The sequence below is a fragment of the Microcaecilia unicolor genome, chromosome 6 (genome assembly GCF_901765095.1).
Source record: "Microcaecilia unicolor chromosome 6, aMicUni1.1, whole genome shotgun sequence".
Lineage (NCBI taxonomy): Eukaryota > Metazoa > Chordata > Amphibia > Gymnophiona > Siphonopidae > Microcaecilia > Microcaecilia unicolor.
The window spans coordinates 288,148,621-288,167,171 of NC_044036.1; the positions used below are offsets into that span (position 1 = coordinate 288,148,621).

The 18,551-nt window shown below is 44.5% G+C and overlaps 1 protein-coding gene across 2 annotated transcripts in view; it reads left to right on the top strand.

The window, feature by feature from the left end:
* Window positions 1-10,305, top strand: part of DDX31 (DEAD-box helicase 31) — an 88,139-nt gene extending 77,834 nt beyond the window's left edge. For both annotated transcript variants that reach the window (XM_030207772.1, XM_030207771.1), the window contains exon 21: window positions 9,806-10,305. In XM_030207772.1, coding sequence (XP_030063632.1) covers window positions 9,806-9,941 — 136 coding nt within the window. In that variant the 3' untranslated portion in view covers window positions 9,942-10,305. The remainder of the gene's footprint in view (window positions 1-9,805) is intronic.
* The last annotated feature ends 8,246 nt before the right edge of the window (window positions 10,306-18,551 follow it).

The window sequence follows — 18,551 nt, forward strand, 5'->3', positions numbered from 1 at the left end:
AAAATGCACACTATATAGATTAAGCAGGTATTTACAGAATAGCGCTTTGGTGGAATTTTGGCCGCTACACACATACAGTATAGTAACATAGTAAATGACAGCAGTGCATGTAATGTTAGTGCCTGTGTTATAGGATTATCTCCTATATCCCATTGAGATGGGGTGACCAGAACTGCACAAAGGTACTTCTCAGGTGACATTCTGTTGCTGGCAGCTGCGGCACACAGGGCTAAAAAAAAAAGCATTACTGTCCACAGTGACTCCCAGATGATTTTTAGTTTGACTCACAACTCAGGACCCAGCATTTTGTACTTGTAGTTGAGCACTGGTATAATTTGTCTACGCTAAGGCTGTCCCTGAGTTTTATGTTGGCAGTGGCAGTGTCTGCTCCCTGCTCTCTGAAGGCTGCGCTTTAATTACAGGTGTCTGCCTTGCAGCTTTTCTACATTTGGCCTCTTCTAGCAGGAGCTTTAGCAGCTGACAGCAGCCAATTACTAGGCTGCTGCACAACCCTGTCCTCATGGTTAATGAGGTGATTAGCCAGATTTCACGGTGACCTTTATCCTGCCATACACCTGGCTTACCTGCAGACCATGGGATGGGATGGGATGGGCTCTCTTGTCTTTCACAAGGGATTGGAAGCCATGCACAGTCCGACTGCACAGGCCTAGGTTTTAAAGCTTTTAGTTTATATCACACATTTGGGCAGGTGTGTGCTGAGTCAGGGTGCCAAGGCTTAGCTCAGGCTAAATTCACAGGACACTTACAGGCCGTGTGTCTTATTCCACTTGTTGGCCATTTTCTGTTCACCACTGTAAGTTAAAACTATTCTGTCCATCGGCTCTTAAGCTGAGATCTTCACACTTCTGCAGGAACTTTTAGCAAAGGTGACTAGGGCTTCAGGGAAAATCCTTTGTATCTAGTATGAGAAGGATCCACAACCTCTATTGTAGAAATTCCAACTCCACAACATTCGCTATCTATGAATGCTTTCTTCACTCAGCCTTAAAATCACATCTGAAAAAAGGACTTGTATGTTCTGAGGCTCATCATGCATTATATATATGATATCATGGACTACAAAGGTTCAGGTTTTCTTCATCACTAATACAAGTGCTCTCTAAAACAAAGGCAGAGTCTCATCTGTGCAGCTTGTGATATGTTTTATTTCTTGACACTGAAATTAATCTCTGACTCCACAGCTGCTGTTTAACATTTCTATAGCACTTCCAGTCACACACACAGCTAGATAGATGCATATAATTGAGATGGTCCCTGCTCCTTGGAGCTTATAATCTAGTTAAGATATACAAATGACATACAGAGTTTAAGATCGGTACTTTGGCATATAGAATATTATTTGACTTAACTCCATCCTACTTAAGCTGTATCATATCTTCTTTGGAGAAGGAAATCCATAGCTCTTCTAGAAACTCTTTAACTCTCTTCTTTCCTAATCTGAAACCTTACGATTCATTATAAAGTGGAATTCTGTACTGATTACTATAAGGAAAATAGGTTCCTATCCTGTGTTTAGAAAATGTTTAAAGACCTATCTTTTCAGGAAATACTTCAGTCAAGACGCTTAATTTTTTTTTACCATTCTGGTTTGTTACAAGCATATTCTGATTGTTCGACTTCTTGTATATTGTTATCCGCATTGAACCTTGTGGTATATGCGAACTAAAATGTATTGTAGTAATCATTTAAACTAGGGGTGGGCAACGATTACAAATTTTAATCTCTATTATCTGCGCGATTGCAACTTTTAATGGTGTGATTAAAAAGGCATGCATTTTGGCAGTAAAAACAAAGGCCCCTGTCACGAAACACCTAGCCACCCTCCTAGGACTACCCCGCGGCCACTTAGAGGGTCTATCCCCAGCACAGCTCAGGTCCGCCTGCATCTGCCACTTGTGCTGTACTCTAGCACCCTCCTCCCACTGATTGGGTGACAACCGGCTCTAGTCGAGTCTCCTGCTCTCAAATTATGATTTCTAGGTTACTGGAGCCACACTCCCAATGGTCCCACAGTTCCCAGAAAGCACTCGCAGACCCAACACACAAACCACCAGGATTCTTTATCAGTCCAGACAGGCAGAGTCAACAAACTAAACAGGTTTATTGTCACACTGGAACAATGAACAAAAAGAAATTTGCAATCAGCAAACAATAACAGGTAACTGAATTATGGATCAATTATAACGGTAACTAAACATTTGCATACTGTCTAAACAGTACCAGGGAAGATCAGGACTTATAATTCACTGAGCCTCAACAAAGAGATCTGTCTCTTTTTTTTTTTTTCTCCCGGGCTAAGACTGAAGCAACAGCCAGTACTACAGGATAATTTTTCAAACTCCATGCCAATCAGAGCCCAGTCAACAAGTTTTAAAAGTATATTGCTGCTTGCTTCCTGCTTGTATTAAAAGAAAAGAATATTCAGTTCCCCTATAACAGCTTTACAGCAAAGAAGGAAAATATATATCTCGTGATTTCAAGTCCCACGAGACTTCCCCAACTTCCTGCACGTTGCGGCTCAAGCATCTGCAGAGCCCGACTGTGCAGAGGAAGACAAAGGTTTTGAGGCAGTGAGGAAGGAGAAAAATCCAGAGCACAGCTGTAAAGGTAAACACTGAGCAAAGCCCTGAGCCGTTCTGTAAACTTTCTGCGTAAAAAAAAAATGTTTAAATCAGGTGATGTTAAAATGAACTGGGTACATTAAAAAATTAATACGTTAATCATGTTATTAATGCATTAATTGCCCACCCTTAAGCTACCAAAGTAAAATATGTTTAACCTGAGAGGGCCAAGATTGGAGAGAGTTTGAGGGGGGAGTTAGATTTAAAAGGAGCAGGACTTGAACTTGGCCAGGGAGAGAGCAAGATTCACGAACTCAGAAAGGCTGTTCCTTGCATGGTACCATAAGACAGAAAGCACAAGGGCTAGAGTTAGCAAAGGAGGAGAAAGATACAGATGTGCTGCCACCCTTGTCTACTCTAGAGCAAAGGGTGGAGTGTGAACCTGCACTGCCACATTGTGAGTGGCTTGTTGAGAAGTGCTCTGAAATTTCCAAGAACAACTTGAGATGGGTACTCTATTTGGGAGACAAGTCAACTAAGGCATTACTAGAAACAGGCATTCTTTCTGGTGTAATTTAATTCAGTAAAAAGTTTATATTCCACAAAAACCAAAGCCGTCTTCTTACACGTATGACACTCGCAGGTTGTGGTGCACTATCCAAGCTACAAAGGAATCAAATACAAATCAACTTACGCATCCAATTTCTCCTACATAAGCACACAATTGTGGAAGGCACTTCCAAAAGCCTTAAAAACTACCTACGATCACCTACACTTCCGGAGAACACTAAAAACTCACTTGTTCAAAAAGGCATACCCTGCCAACCCAACATAAAAGCCTAACCCTACATTACAACAAAACCACAATACAACATGGCCACAAAAGACATCATGGACACAACACAATTCTTCCGAGTACGACACCTCTGTGTGACCATACCACACAAACATTATCCCATCTCGTGGCTATACCATATGACTCTTATCTCTGCATCACTTTGTATTTGAGTACACCGGAGTCTGCAATCGCACCTCCGGCACTATGTAAACCACATTGAGCCTGCAACTAGGTGGGAAAATGTGGGATACAAATGTAACAAATAAATAAAATCATTCCATAACTCCAGCATATGTAGAATTGTTCTTCCTGCACAGTATAGCAAGATTCTTTGTTTACAGCAGAAGGTTATCTTGTTCACTTCCTCCTGCCTTCCTTGTACTTCTCCTGCTGAAACAGGCGTTTCTCCAAGCACAAGCAGGACATTATCATCTCACCTATGGGTGACATCATTCACAGAGCCCTGAGGCAGACGCTGCCCAGTGTAATCATTTAAGAGCTCTCTGGCTGCGTCCCACCAAGCATGTGTGGGTGCCTTTCTACCAGGACCAGCAGTTTGAAGTTTTCTATAGAGCTGAGAGGTCACGTTTGTGATCTCTCCTCAGCGCTTCAAACTTTTTCTGCGTATTGGTTCCTTTCCTTTCAGGGTTTTTGCTTATCTTCCTCATATTTTTTTTTTTTTTCATTTTTATCCATTTTTTACTTTACTCTTTTCTTTTTTCCTCAAATTTTTTCAATTTTGTTTTTTTTTGGGGGGGGGGCCTAGAGGCTTTCTTGCACCCAGGATCTTGCTGACTTGCATCCAGACTTTTGGGTAGATTTCACTTTACCCCCTTTTAGAAGAAAAAAATAAAAATTGAGTCCTTTGACTTGGTGTCGACTGTTTTCCCCTACATGCCTCAGAAGATACCGAGTGGCTTCAAGTTCTGTACTCAGTGCAATCGAGTAATTTAGGGCTCAGGTCCCCATACTTGGTGTGTTGAGTGTTTGGGCCCAGACCACCAGGATCTAAATTGTGCTTTCTGAGCAGCACATGCAAAAAAGGTACAGGAAGGCCCATGAAATTCAGCACAGGAAACGTTTTGGATCTCCATCGGTATCAAGTATGGCAGGGGACTTGGCTTCTGACATGGAACTGGCTTGTTGACAGCGGCGTCGGACGTAGCACCTAGGAAACGCATCAACTCAACACTGTCTTCAGCAATGCGGCGTGTATCAGGGGACCAGCATCGTACTAAGCCTAAGAAACATTGACATGGCTTGCCTTCGAGGCATGGCACCGGCAGCTCTGGAGTATCAGCACCGCCTGTACTGGATAAGCACTGGCGTTGGTCAGAGCGCTCTCATTCCTTGTTGCTCTTAGCCTCTCCACTGATGCATTCGGTTTCCTCTGTGCCTCCTGTAGTGCAGGACAGTGTGCAGACTGATTTCATGCTAATTCTTCCATCCTAGCTGGCACCTACTCTTCAAGAGGAAATCTTCCATCCTAGCTGGCACCTACTCTTCAAGAGGAAATCCGTGCTATGCTCAAAGAGAAGCTAGTGGGGCTTTTGAAGAAGCAGACCATGCAGACATCGAGGGAGCTTGCACTAGCTTCAGCTCAGCCCCAGTTGTCTTCGGAGATCCAGCCTCAGGAGAGGGCACAGACACCAGTCTGGTTTCGAGCATTGGGGTTGTCGTGCAGCCACCCAGTGCAGTCCTCGACAACAGGAGAGGACATCTCCCCAGGCTCGGAGGGCAGGTCTATGCCCCGACGCTCCTCCATGCAAGTGTGCAGACCTTGGGAGAGGATGCGTCCTAGTACTACTCCTGAGGAATACTTTGAGGACTCTCCTGGCCTCTCCTGTGAGTCAGATGATGGGCCACAGTACTTCTCAGCTGAGGAGTCCTATAGCATACCCTCTAATCCTTCCCTGCCACTTGAGAGAGACAAATCTCTACCTGAACATCAGTCTTTCACAGGCTTTGTTAGAGAAACAGCACAGGTTGGAAACTGAGGAAGAGCCTCGTTTAGAACTCCTCACTGTTTTGGATTTTGAGTCTTCTCCCAAAGAAGTTGTCAGTGTATCTCTCCATACAATTCTCAAGGATGCCCTATTTAAAAACTGAGATGCCTTTATCTGTTCAGGTGGCTCCTAAAAAGATTGACATCATGTATGGAATACAAAAGTGTCCAGGCTTTGATAAAAACCCAGTTGTCCTACCTGCCCTTAAATGTACTCACAGTACCAGATCCCAGTCTTCCACTTCTTCAGGTAGGGAGGCCAGAACTCTGGATTCATTTGATAGACGTGACTATCAGGCCTCAATGTTGGCCAGCCATATTCAAGACTACTAGCATTCTACAATCTACTTAAAATCTGTAACCCAAAATGCAGTCTCGCTTTCCGATTTTCTCCTTCCAGATAAAGTTTCTCTAAGAAGCTTTGCAAAAACTTGTTAGACTACAGGAAATATCTGACCAGGAGTGCCTTTGATTCCTGTGACATCACTTCTCGTCTATCTGCTATAGGGCTAGCCGTGCATCATCTCTCTTGGCTGTGTGTGTCGGACCTTGAGCCTGCTATTCAGGAACACCTTGGTAATGTTCCCTGTAAAGGAGATAACCTCTTTGGGACAAAGTGGAAGAAGTTGCTGGTTTGATCAAAGAACATACTGACACTATTAAGACTCACGGCAGCATATTCCTGCCTCATCTTACAGAAAATTTTCTGGTGCAACTAGATGGGGGCTTACTATTCTAGTAAGTGGCAGTGCACTCTGTCCCTTTATGCTCCCCAACAAACTCAGACTCGGCATTTGCACCCACATCAGCAAAGAGTGAAGAAGACTCAATCTACCCCTCAGTTGAAACAGAGTACCAGTTTTTGACAGGTTACAAGAGACTGTAGCCGCTGTCCAACTGTCTGTTCTGGACAACCTGCCGAGTGGGGGAAGGCCGACATTTTTTCATGCAAGGTGGCCCCTTATACCTCGAACCAGCGAGTTCTCCAAATCATCCAACTCGGTTACACCCTCCATTGGCAAGGAAAACCACCAAATTGTCCACCAAGGCATTGTACCTTTGCGTCATTCCACAAGAGAGTACTTGCAAAAGAACTTTCCGTCCTTCTTCAAGCCAAAGCAGTCAAACCTGTTCCCTTGGCTGAGAGGGGAAGTGGGTTCTATTCTAGATACTTCCTTGTGCCAGAGAAAACAGGCATCTATTGGCCAGTCCTGGATCTCTGAACAAGTTTCTGGCCAAAGAAAAGTTCAGGATGATCTCCTTGGGAAGTCTTCTTCCTATGATTCAACCGAACGATTGGCTATGCTCTCTGGAACTCAAAGAGGCCTACACTCACATGCCGATATTTCCTGCTCACAGAAAGTATCTCCAATTTCAGATGTGTCAATCTCATTATCAGTATTAGGTGTTGCCCTTCAGCCTACCTTTGGCCCCCCCCCCCCCCCCCCCCCCCCCCCCCCACCCCCCGTTTCACAAATGTCACTACACAGACTAGGAGTCCATGTTTTCCCTTATCTGGACAATTGGCTGGTCAAGAGCACATCGAGGGATGGGGCTCAGCTGTCTATGCAGAGAACTATCCAGCTCTTGGAGCTTCTGCAGTTTATCAACTACCCCAAGTCTCACCTTCATCCAGTCCAGCAGTTGAAGTATATAGGGGTCCTGTTGGACACTGTGCAGGTGAAGGCTTTCTTTCCTTAGGCACATGTGGATACCCTTATCTTGTTAGCAGCTCAGGTATTCACTTCCCGACATGTTACTACACGACAAATGTTAAGATTATTCGGCCACATGGCTTCCACAGTACATGTAACACCAATGCCTGCACTTCAGTGCTGCTCAGTGGGCCCTAGCTTCCCAGTAGTCTCAAGCCACGGGGTGGGCCCTGATTTCCCATTGGTCTGAAGCTATGGAGGATCTTGCAGCTTTAGTTTGAGTCACCCCAGATCTAATTCAGTCCTTGAGCTGGTGGAGGACACCATCCAATCTGACTCTAGGACTCCCATTCCAACCTCCTCCACACCAGAAAGTGCTCACCACAGATGCGTACACTCTGTGTTGGGGAGCCTATGTAGATGGCCTAAATACACAGGGGACTTGGTCTGTCCAGGAAATGGAGTTTCAGATCAACCTTCTCAAACTCCGAGGGATTTGGAATGCTCTAAAGGCTTTCAGAGATCGTCTCTCCAATCAGATTGTGCTCATTCGCACAGACAGACAAGTTGCTATGTACTACTTGAACAAGCAGGGAGGGACAAGGTCCTCTCTACTGTGTCAGGAAACTGTCCAGATGTGTGCCTGGGTGACCTGTTATGGCATGGTGCTCTGAGCCACATACTTGGTGGGGAAGAATAACACTGGTGGACAGGTTAAGCAGAGTTATGCAACCCCATGAGTGATCTCTCAATATGACCGTTGTCCACAAAATATTCAAGGTATGGGGCACTCCTTCAATAGATCTGTTTGCCACACCCTGTAACAACAAAGTCCCTCAGTTTTGCTCCAGGCTTCACTCACACAACTGGCTAGCATCAGATGCCTTTCTCCTTTATTGGGGAGTGGGTCTCCTGTATGCATTCCCTCTGATTCCCCTCATCTGGAAAACGTTGTTGAAGCTTCGCCAGGGTCGAGGGACCATGATTCTCATTGTGCCTTACTGGCTCAGGCAGATATGGTTTCCTCTACTTCTGGAGTTGTCCTCAGAAGAACCATGAAGACTGGGCTCTTTCCTGGCCCTCGACACTCTGAATGAGGGATCCCTTCTATATCTCAATCCCCAGTCTCTGGCTCTCACATCCTGGATGTTGAGAATGTAAAACTGGCTGCCCTGAGCAGCTCCCTGAGGGTGTCTCCAAGATCCTTTCGGCTTCCAGAAAAGATTCTACTAAGAGGTATTACAACTTCAAATAGAGAAGGTTTCCTGTCTGGTGTGAGCCTTGAGCACTTGACCCTTTCTCTTTTCCGGTGCATAATCTCTTAGAATATCAACTGCATCTTTCAGATTTAGGATTGAAAACTCTCTGTTCACAGTCATCTCAGTGCAATCAGTGCTTACCATCAACGAACTGGAGATAAGCCCATCTCTGTACAGCCTTTGATAACCTGCTTCATGAGAGGTTTACTTCTTATTTAACCTCTGATTAAACCTCCTCCTGTGTCCTGAGACCTCAGTGTCGTTCTTATCCAACTAATGAAGTCTCCTTTTGAGCCTCTGGATTCCTGCTACCTTAAAGATCTGACTTCAAAAGTCATCTTTCCGGTAGTTCTTGCATCAGCTCATAAGGTGAGCAAGTTTTAAGCCTTGTAGCATGTCCACCCTATACCAAATTTTATCATTATAGGGTTGTTATGTGCACGCATCCTAAGTTCCTCCCTAAGGTGGTCTCAGACTTCCATCTTTAGCCAGTTAATTTTCCTACCCACATTTTTCCCTAAACCTCATGTCCATCCAGGTGAGAAAGCACCCCACACTCTGGCTTCAAGCCTGCTTTGACTTTTTATCTTGAGAGAACAAAAACTCATCAGCAATCCTCTCAGATTTTTGTCTCCTATGACCCAGTAGATAGGGGGTAGCCATCAGTAAGTGGACACTTTCTACATGGCTGGCTGATTGCATCTGTTTTGCTTACACCTGGGTTGTCGACTCTGGAAGCAGAATTCCCACCAGGATGGTAGGTTCGGCCAGACAGTTCCGCAGAATTTATTTAATGTGTAGCATTCAACTCCACCCTCTAAACCCATGTTTCTGCTGTTCCAGGTGACATCTGCAATATCTCGCTCTATATATAGTTCTCAGTTAACTGAGTTTTTATGAGATTCACTGTGTGCAAATCTCTATTAGCTGGATTCAGATTTTTTTCAGTGTGCCTGGTAGCTAGTAATTCCCATAAGTAAGAAGATGATGGTCCTGCTTGTCCTCAGAGAAAGTGAAGATTCTTACCTGCAGCAGATATTTTACAAGATAAGCAGGCCATATATTCTCACATCCCCACCCACCTCCCCTTGGAGTTGTCTTCTTTAGCTCTAATATTGTACTGCTGGTCCTGCACTCACGGGTCAGGTGAAAAGGCACACACACATGCTTGGTGAGATGGATTACACTGGACAGCGTCCACGCTGGGGTTCCGTGGATGTCATCACCCATATGTGAGAATATACGTTCTGCTGTCCTCAAAGATTACCTGCTACAAGTAAGTATCTTTGCTTTTATGTCACTGTCCCCAAAAGCTGGCTATGAACTGTCTAATATGTTGTCATGTGGGGTATTCATGTGAGTGTATGTTATCATAGCCATTCGGCTTATCATGAGAACAAATCAGAGCTCCTGCCTCCAATTGGTTGACAAGAAAAATACTTTTCCCTTTTTTTTCCCCACTTCAGGTCAAACCTTTACAAGAATTATGGTAAACAACACCTCGTTGATATGTTACGGTCTGAATATGCCAGTGGAATAAGAACGAAGGGACTCAAGGCCAGGAATGCAAAGAAAAAGAAGGTCCAGAAACAACAGACATGAATGAGAAGCTTTAAGTACAGCTACTAAGCCTGAACATATAAACCAGCCATGGATGCCAAGCATGTCCAAGTGTATAAGCTACAGGCGGAGAGGAAATGTAAATAAAACCCCACAGGGTAAAGGTATAGAATCAAGACTTCAGAGTCCCTTCCGAAACAGAGTGACACCTTTTTTACTTGCATTTCCATAAGTACTGCAGCCATAAGCCAGCCAGAAACTGAGCGGGGCAGAGCTTGCATCTGCAGCATCAAACACAACTTCTTCAAAGGTAGTGGCCAGTTCAGCAGTTTGAGTTGCTGAGTGCTCCTTCTTGCTTCATGAGGTTTGACACATGAACCAATAAATTTTAGACTATAAGTTTTAATGTTGATTCTTCTTGTGTCTATAGCTCGGTTTGGCAGTGTGATTGTGGATAGTGAAGGCTGGAATGCTGGTTTTCATTGACACCTGAATCTGTCCTGACCTAGAAGGGAAACTAATAGAGTGTGCATTGCTCAGCAAAGTAGTTAAAGGCACTGATGGACCACCAGAGGCCCTATTCCACAGTCTTAACAAAAAAGCTTTGGGCTTTGATCCCAATTCATCGAGGGCTTGTTCCATTGGTACTGAGTGGAAGAAAACATATAATGAATCTGATTGTAAATCTCATTACAGTAATGGACAGAGAGATTCCACAGATTATAAAATGAATCTGAACCAAGTTTATGATGGCTGTGTAAGATAGTACAAAAGGGGTCTCGCACTCAGGTGCTACCTTGCATTAGCTGTACAAAGGTTCTTGCATTGCCCATGTCTGTTTTCTCAACTACACAAAGTCACTGACAATACTGTACTGTCAAGCCAGAAGTGGAGAACCATCGTTCCTGACCCTAGAAGCACCAGTGATTAAATAGTAAAAGGGGGGGGGGGGGGGGGTAGGGAGCCTGGTCTGAGTTGTACTGTCTTTCTGGGAGGGAGAGGGTAGACCTCCCTTAGGCTGCTACTCAGAAGTAAATTGGGCACTAGCTGATATTCAGACCAGTGCCCAGTTAACTCAGCAGCTAGCGTTAGGACAACCATTTTGCTGCTTAACTGGTTAGCAATGTGAATATTGCCATTAATTGGTTCCTACCAATCTCTGCCAACAGACCACCCTGGCATTAACTAGGCACTGTAGGGGTGGTTAGTGGTAATGTTCTATGGCACTGTCTGGTTAAAGTGCTGCTGAATATCACCAGGTAGGCAGCAGGAGCCTCTCCACGGTTAAATCGCTTTGAATATTTGGGTGGTCAGTGTTCTGTGGTTAGTGTAGACAGTTAAGTTGTGCATGTTTTAGGCTTCCATAAAACACATGGATACATTTTTATACCTTCAGAGGAGGTACATTTGTGTGCTGTTGGGGCTGGCTCTAGGGCTCTGTTTTATAAACACACATGGGAGCCTGTGGTACCTCTTTTGTCATGGTTTATGCAAGAAAGTGAAAGATGCAGTCCTGACAGTTATAACAGGAAGGTGAAAAAGGGAGGAATATAATCAAACAAAGGAAGCCCAATCTGGTTAAAAACAAAGTCTTTAATAAATACTGTGTTCATCTCCAACAGTCTATGAGACAGAATAGAAGGACTCAATGTGACCATGGTTCGGCAATGAGGCCTGCGTCAGGAGTCTTTCTGTCACTAAAATTATGTAATGAAGAGTAATGGGTAGTCACATGATACAGAGGGCAATGGTACACAGACTTGCATTAAAGTCCACCTTGAAATTGCACTATTTCATTTAACATTACTCTTCTCAAACAGTGGAAGACAAGACTAGTTTAAGATTGGACTAAATCAGCTTTCCCCAACATTGCCATTACACCCCAGTGCTTGTCACACCTGTGAGGGAGGTTAAAACTGCACTTTTCTGCACCTGGAGATAAATGATGTGCACTACAGTGGGGCTTAGGCCTATTTATTCATTTATCCTGTACACTTGATTGATCCTTAACAGGCAACTAAGCAGTTTACACAATAAAAGTACAGACCAGAGCTGATGCCAGGAAGGGCTGGGGGGAGGGCATGAGGAGCAATGGAGAGGGAGTGGAAGAGGGAAATAAGGCTAGGGTAAAGAAAGAACAGCCAGGAAGGGCTGGGGAGAGAGAGGGGGGGTATGAGGAACAATGGAGAGGGAAGAGGGAAATAAGGCTAGGGTAAAGAAAGAACAGGTCAAAGACACAGTATGAAGAAAGAGCGAGAAAAGAAATTTCAAGAGTGCCTTGAAAGATTGAATCGGCATAGGTAATCTGAGAGCAGAAGTGAGTGAATTCCAAAGCTTGGGCCCGCAGTCTCATGAGAGAGTGAGAGCCTACTCCATAACAAGCTCAGAAGAGATATAGGCAACTGTGTAGAACAGTGGTTCCCAAACCTGGTCATGGAGGCACTCCATCCAGTCAGGTATTCAGGATATTCACAAGAGAGATTTGTTTGCAGTGCCCTCCACTGCATGCAGATCTCTCTCATAAATATTCATTGTGGATATCCTGAATACCTGACTGGCTGGAGTGCCTCCAGGATGAGGTTTGAGAACCAGTGGTGTGGGAGACGTTTGTGATTGATAGAGAAAAAACAGGAATTCCCCCATTTGATGGCTTTCTGAGAACAGAGTGAGGTAAGGCAAATAAAGATGTTCCAAGGCTGCCTAATTGAGTGGTTTTTTTTCACAATTTATGAAGTAACTCATACTGGGCTTAGGCAACGTTTGATATACTGAGTGTCCTCTTGTAAGGTGGGACATGTCCTAATATCAGAATTTGACCGTGCCCCTAATGCAGGCATTCTATTGCTGAAACATGTTGGCTATGAAATACAACAACTTAATTGTGACACACATCAATACCTGTCAGACCTGTGAGTTCTTGTACCAAGTAGAGTGCTGCCGAGCCTGGTACTCGGACCAGGTTCTGCTTGGCGGCCGGACAACCCCGGGCTTCACCTGCGCTGACCACCGTTCCCCAGAGGTTGAGCCCCTAGGTACGGGTAGCCTGCATGGCTTACAAGATGGAGCAGGAAGCGGGGTGATGAATGTGACGGCCAGACAGGCAGCAGGCAAGTGATCCAGGTACAGGCAGAGTCAGTAGGCAGGCAGCAGACACGAGAGTACTCCAGCTGCAGGCAGCAGACACGAGTAATCCAGGTACAGGCTAAGTCAGCAACGAGGAACAAAGTAGAGAAGCACACTACTGAGCAAGTAACACCTACCAAAGTAGAAGCCGAAGCAAGGAGTCCAGGTAGAGCTCAGCTGATAAAGTGCTGGCGTCTGACATCAGCAGGGAGAAGGGGCAGAGCCATAGGACAAGAGCAGGGGAAGGAGGAACCAGAAGACCAATAGGAGAGAAGCAAGGGAAGCCAGGCAGAGGAAGAGCAGACCCAGGTGGGTGGAAGCAAAGCAATCAAGGAGCCTGGAAGCCAGGCAGAGAGAGAGCAGACTCAGGTGCATGGAAGCAAAGCAATCAAGGAGCCTGCAGCCAGAGAAGAACTACACGCACATGGCTCAGGGCTGTGCCAGTCAAGTGTGCGTGTCAACGGGACCCTGCTCAGCCCGAGGACGCCGCTTGCGTTGAGGTAGGGGACATCACAATACCAAAGCTTGCTGTTGCAATAAAGTTATATATCTACAGCCACTGGTTGGTTTCTGTTTCTGGACATCCGCCTCCTTTAGGGGTCATTTACTAACAGTGTGCACCTGTCTGCTAACACACATTATTTATTGTTAAGCCAGCACTAAAAAATGTATTAATGACATTAATTTTAATCATTTTTAAACTGGTCCATACCCTAGGAAGATATCTGAGCAATGCGCAAACATTTAATAAATGATATAAAGTAATTCACAATCAATATACATAAAAACGTCAAATAAAAAATATAACATAATTCAATTAAAAATAGACTTTAATCAACACCCCCTGCCTCACCACAGTCTTTCAGCCGTCAAATTTGTAGCTTTTCTAGTAAGCTGTCAAAATGCCAGATTTCCAATGTTTTCCCAAATGTGAAGTAGGACAACTGAAGTTAGCATGCAGTGCTAGTAAATGACCACCCAGAATGCTCTCCAAGAGTCCCTAAGAAAATATATCTGAAAAATAAGACCTTTTGCTGGTGCTGAATATGACTGAGATTCCTAGCTTTCATCTGCTCAGTTATCTGTTTATACATCACTTTGTGTAACTTAATTATTACACATAGAAGCTATTCTTTATCATCTGGCTAAACCGGGGTTCTGAACCCAGTCCTCGGGACATACCTATCCAATCAGGTTTTCAGGATACCCACAATGAATATGCATGAGATACATTTGCATACAGTGGAGGCAGTGCATGCAAATTTATCTCATGCATATTCATTGTGGATATCATGAAAACCAGACTGGTATGGTGTGTCCTGAGGGCTGGGTTAACAACCCCTGGTCTAGACCAGTGTTTCCCCAAGTCCAGTCCTGGAGTGGCCCCTTGCCAGTCAGGTTTTCAGGATATCTACAATGAATATGCATGAAAGAGATTTGCATATAAGGGAGGCAGTGTTTGCAAATAAAGTTCATGCATATTCATTGTGGATATCCTGAAAACCTGACTGGCAATGGGTGCTCCAGGACTGGACTTGGGAAACACTGGGCTAGACCAATCTGCTGTGCTGGAGTTCTCTCAGAGCCATTATTATCTTTGCAGATTCCTTATTATGATGGTTTTGCTTACGTACAGCAATTTGGAGGTTCCTTACGGTTTGTGTCCCTTGTTTTTAATGGGTTTTGTTAGCTCTTACTGACTAGTTCCAGGCTGCACCTGCTGTTATACTGGTGATGTTACTGGAAACTGGCCTCTATCTCCATCTGCTAGTTGAAGGCTATAACCCACCGGTGTGGACTGATGTAGTCAAACTCAAGGAAAGGAAATTAATAGGTAAGGAAATTCAGTGGGGTTCTAGAAGATGTATCTCAGTTGGAAGAGCATATGGGATTCATCTTCCTTAGTGAGCCCTGGAGCTCTACCAGACACTGGTGGTGCATAAATGCTGCAGAAGTGGTGCCTCTCAAAGACGAGCACCACTGGTGGCCAAAAGTATTTCCCCCTATCTACTCCCAACTGAAGAAAGCAAACTATTTCATTTTATTGGTATTACCATTGGGGGTACATTGATGCTGAGTATTAAATTAAGATGAAGAAGCATTGTCATCAGTAACTATAAATGCAAAATATTAAAGCAGTGAGATGCAGACTTACATCCTCCCAAACATCCCCACACAGACGAACTCTCACCATTGAAAAAATATGGAGAATTGTGACTGTATCTGAGGGCTTAGCTTGTTGTAAATTATACTTCTCAATTACCCCAAAAGGGGTATCACTTTTTTTCTCATGCTGAGTTAGCATCAATGATTTTTGAGAATAAGTTGGATAAGAGGGTCCAGGAAGAACTGAACCCATGCTAACAATGCAGATTTTAACTGCAGCTGGCAGCACTATAGCAGTACCAGTGACCCAAAAATAAGTATTTATTTATAGCATTTATATCCCCCTTGATCCCATTGTACTTGCCAGGTAACAAATAAAACATACATAATCAAATTCAATAAATAAAACATACAATAAAAACAAAAATAACATAATCTCATTTAACTTCAGCCAACACAATAAATGCTGATCGTTAAAAGTATCTAAACAACATTTATTTCTCAATGATAATACATTCACAGCCAATATAAACTCAAAATGGGCCAAATATTTCTTGCTTCCTAATCTTTGCCACAAAATTACTCAAACAGAAATGTTTTTAATTCTTTTAAGGGTTCAATGTTATACATGCTCTGCATTTTTAATGGTAATGCATTCCATAATATAGGACCAATCACCTTAAACATCGATTTTTGGAATTCATCTAACCTGATAATCTGAAATGATGGTATTTCTAGTTGAAGCATTGTGGCAGACCTCAGTGATTGGGTGGTTGATAAATCTGTAGATTTGCTGCTAGACTAGGAGACACTACATGGTTGAGAACTTTATAGAACAGAAGTAAAATTTTAAATGTTATTCTCTGCTCAATAGGAAGCCAATGCAAGTTTTTTTTTAAACTGGAGAAATATGATTGTAGTGGGAGCAACCAATGATTACTCTCACTACTGCATTGTGGGTCACCTGCAGAGCTTTGGGAGAATTTTTTGTAAGCCCCACCAGAAGGCCATTACAATAGTCAAAGCAAGAGCCTATTACCCTTTGAACCACTAGCCTGAAATTTTGTGAAGTTAAAAAAAAAAATCCTCAATCTATTTATTTTAAGCTTACAAAAAATAACATTGATAATCTTCTATAGTTGAGATAGTACATACCAGGTTGCATTGGAATCTAGACCCTGTCAAATGAAGGCCTTTCTGGGGTTTTGATTATTAGACAGATACCGTAGGCAGGTGGCACACATGTCCGGGCTCGCACCGCACTCTCTTCTTCCAGACACCATGACAAGGAATTTTGTTCATATTTGAGCAAAAGATAACAACTTTATTAATTACAGGCAATAAAATTTGTTCAGGTGTGGGCAAACAAGGCTATAGTTTATTATCAAACATCAACACTTCTGGGGAGCACCCAAGCCCTGTTCCTTTCTGTGCTTTGCCCCACCATCAGCCAATTGGGGCATTTAATCTGCTGTGGACGCACAATGACCAGCCATGCAAACGTCTATGTAGGTCGCGCGTTGGTGGTGCCTCTTTTGACTGTGTTTCAGTCCACACCCACCTTACTCTGCAGCTGGGCGTTGCCAGTCCATAGAATATCTGTTGCCTATTTACATTGCTCTGCAAAGACAGAACTCCACCAAACTAGTTTCTGGATGGCACTTTATTGACCACAGCCCCGTGCAGCAAGGCCTGTCACAGTACACATATCCCCCCCCCCCCCCCCCCCCATCTAGGGGAGTATGGTATGCCACGGCCGTGGAACTTAGTCTGTGAAGCAACTCTTAAGGGCCTCTTAAAGATCATTTTGGAACAGACCCTGTGCCACGTTCAAAAGATGTATATGCTCCCTGCATAAATTCTCTGGGATGCCTGAGACAGACCAGTGGTGCCATTTCTTCTGGCCACATAGCGCAATTCCACATACCAATCTGTCTGTTTATCTTCCAGGAGCTATGGCCCTACAGGGTAAACTTGGCCCATCTTAGTATAACATATCTTGGTATAATATCAGACCAGAATCTTGCTAGAATATCAGAGCAGAATATGAAAGTAGCTTGCAAGAAGAGCAACAGTTGCTAGTGAGAGATGGAATTCAGATCGTTGCCACCAAGGTGCAAGATTAAAGCTGCTGGTGGTGCTGAACAGCCAGGAGTTCTCGGATATAAGGCAGGATTTGATCTGATCATATGGTGAGTAGTCAAGGGCATGCTTGGGCTCTCTTGGCTGAATGATGAATGTAAGAGTGTCTGATGATCCAGGCGATATGAGGCTTCGCCACTGTCCCTGTATGATGAGAAGACATATTAATGTGGGTGAAACTGCCCACTGATGGTTGTTGGGTGTACCATCTGCTGCTGTTTTGGATAGCTGGGCTGGGTGAGATGGGCTGCTGATGTGGCTGCACTGATCCAGAAGAATGGGTCCCAAAACTGGATATGCAGTGACCCACTTTGGTGAGGGCTGTCATCAGAATTGCAGCAAACTGTAGCTTCATGCATTAGGACCTTATGCACACGCAGGCTGATAGCTACCCTCTGATGTAACTATGCAGATTTTGCAATGGGCAGGTGTTTTGTGCTATGGCAGATAGTGTTCCTGAGCTAATAGGTCTGTTTCGATCTGCATGTCGTATCCAGGGTCTGTCTTCATGACCTCCTGCGTCATCAGTCGAAACTACATGCAGCTCAAATAGGGCAGTCCCAAAGCAGAATTGCAAACTGATCTCCTTGTGGCCTCAGGCAAATCACTTAACCCCCTATTGCCTCAGGTACAAATTTAGATTGTAAGCTCTCTTGAAACAAGGATATAAATACTGTATCTGAAAGTAACTTTCCTTAAACTACTGCTGGAAAAGGGTGAGCTATATACTAAAAATACAATAAATAAGAAATCCTTTAAGGTGAGGTGGTGAGCAGCATCTCTCTCTCTGTACCACCTGTTAAGAGGTGGCGAATGCAGGGCGAGAAGTATGGAAAACACTTGGTCAGGCTGATCTTTAATGTCTTCAAAATGGCATCCAGAACCATAAGAATTGGTGGTCACAGATTCCCAACTGTGAACATTAGACCTCAGGTCAGGGCCGCCAAGAGGGGGGGGCGGGGGGACAAAATTCCCCGGGCCCAGACCTCCAAGGGGGGCCCGGTGTCATAGTCCCCAGTCTCACCCGCCCGCCCTCGGCTCCGTCTACAGCCCGTCCACCGTTGGGCCCCCTGCATTCAAATCGGCAGCGCCTCACCTCCGTGTGAAAGCGCAGCGGCAGATCGCCTCCCTTCGGGCCTTCCCTGCCTGTGTCCCACCCTCGTCTGATGTAACTTCCTGTTTCCACAAGGGCGGGACACAGGGAGGGAAGGCCCAAAGGGAGGCGATCTGCCGCTGCGCTTTCACACGGAGGTGAGGCGCTGCCGATTTGAATGCAGGGGG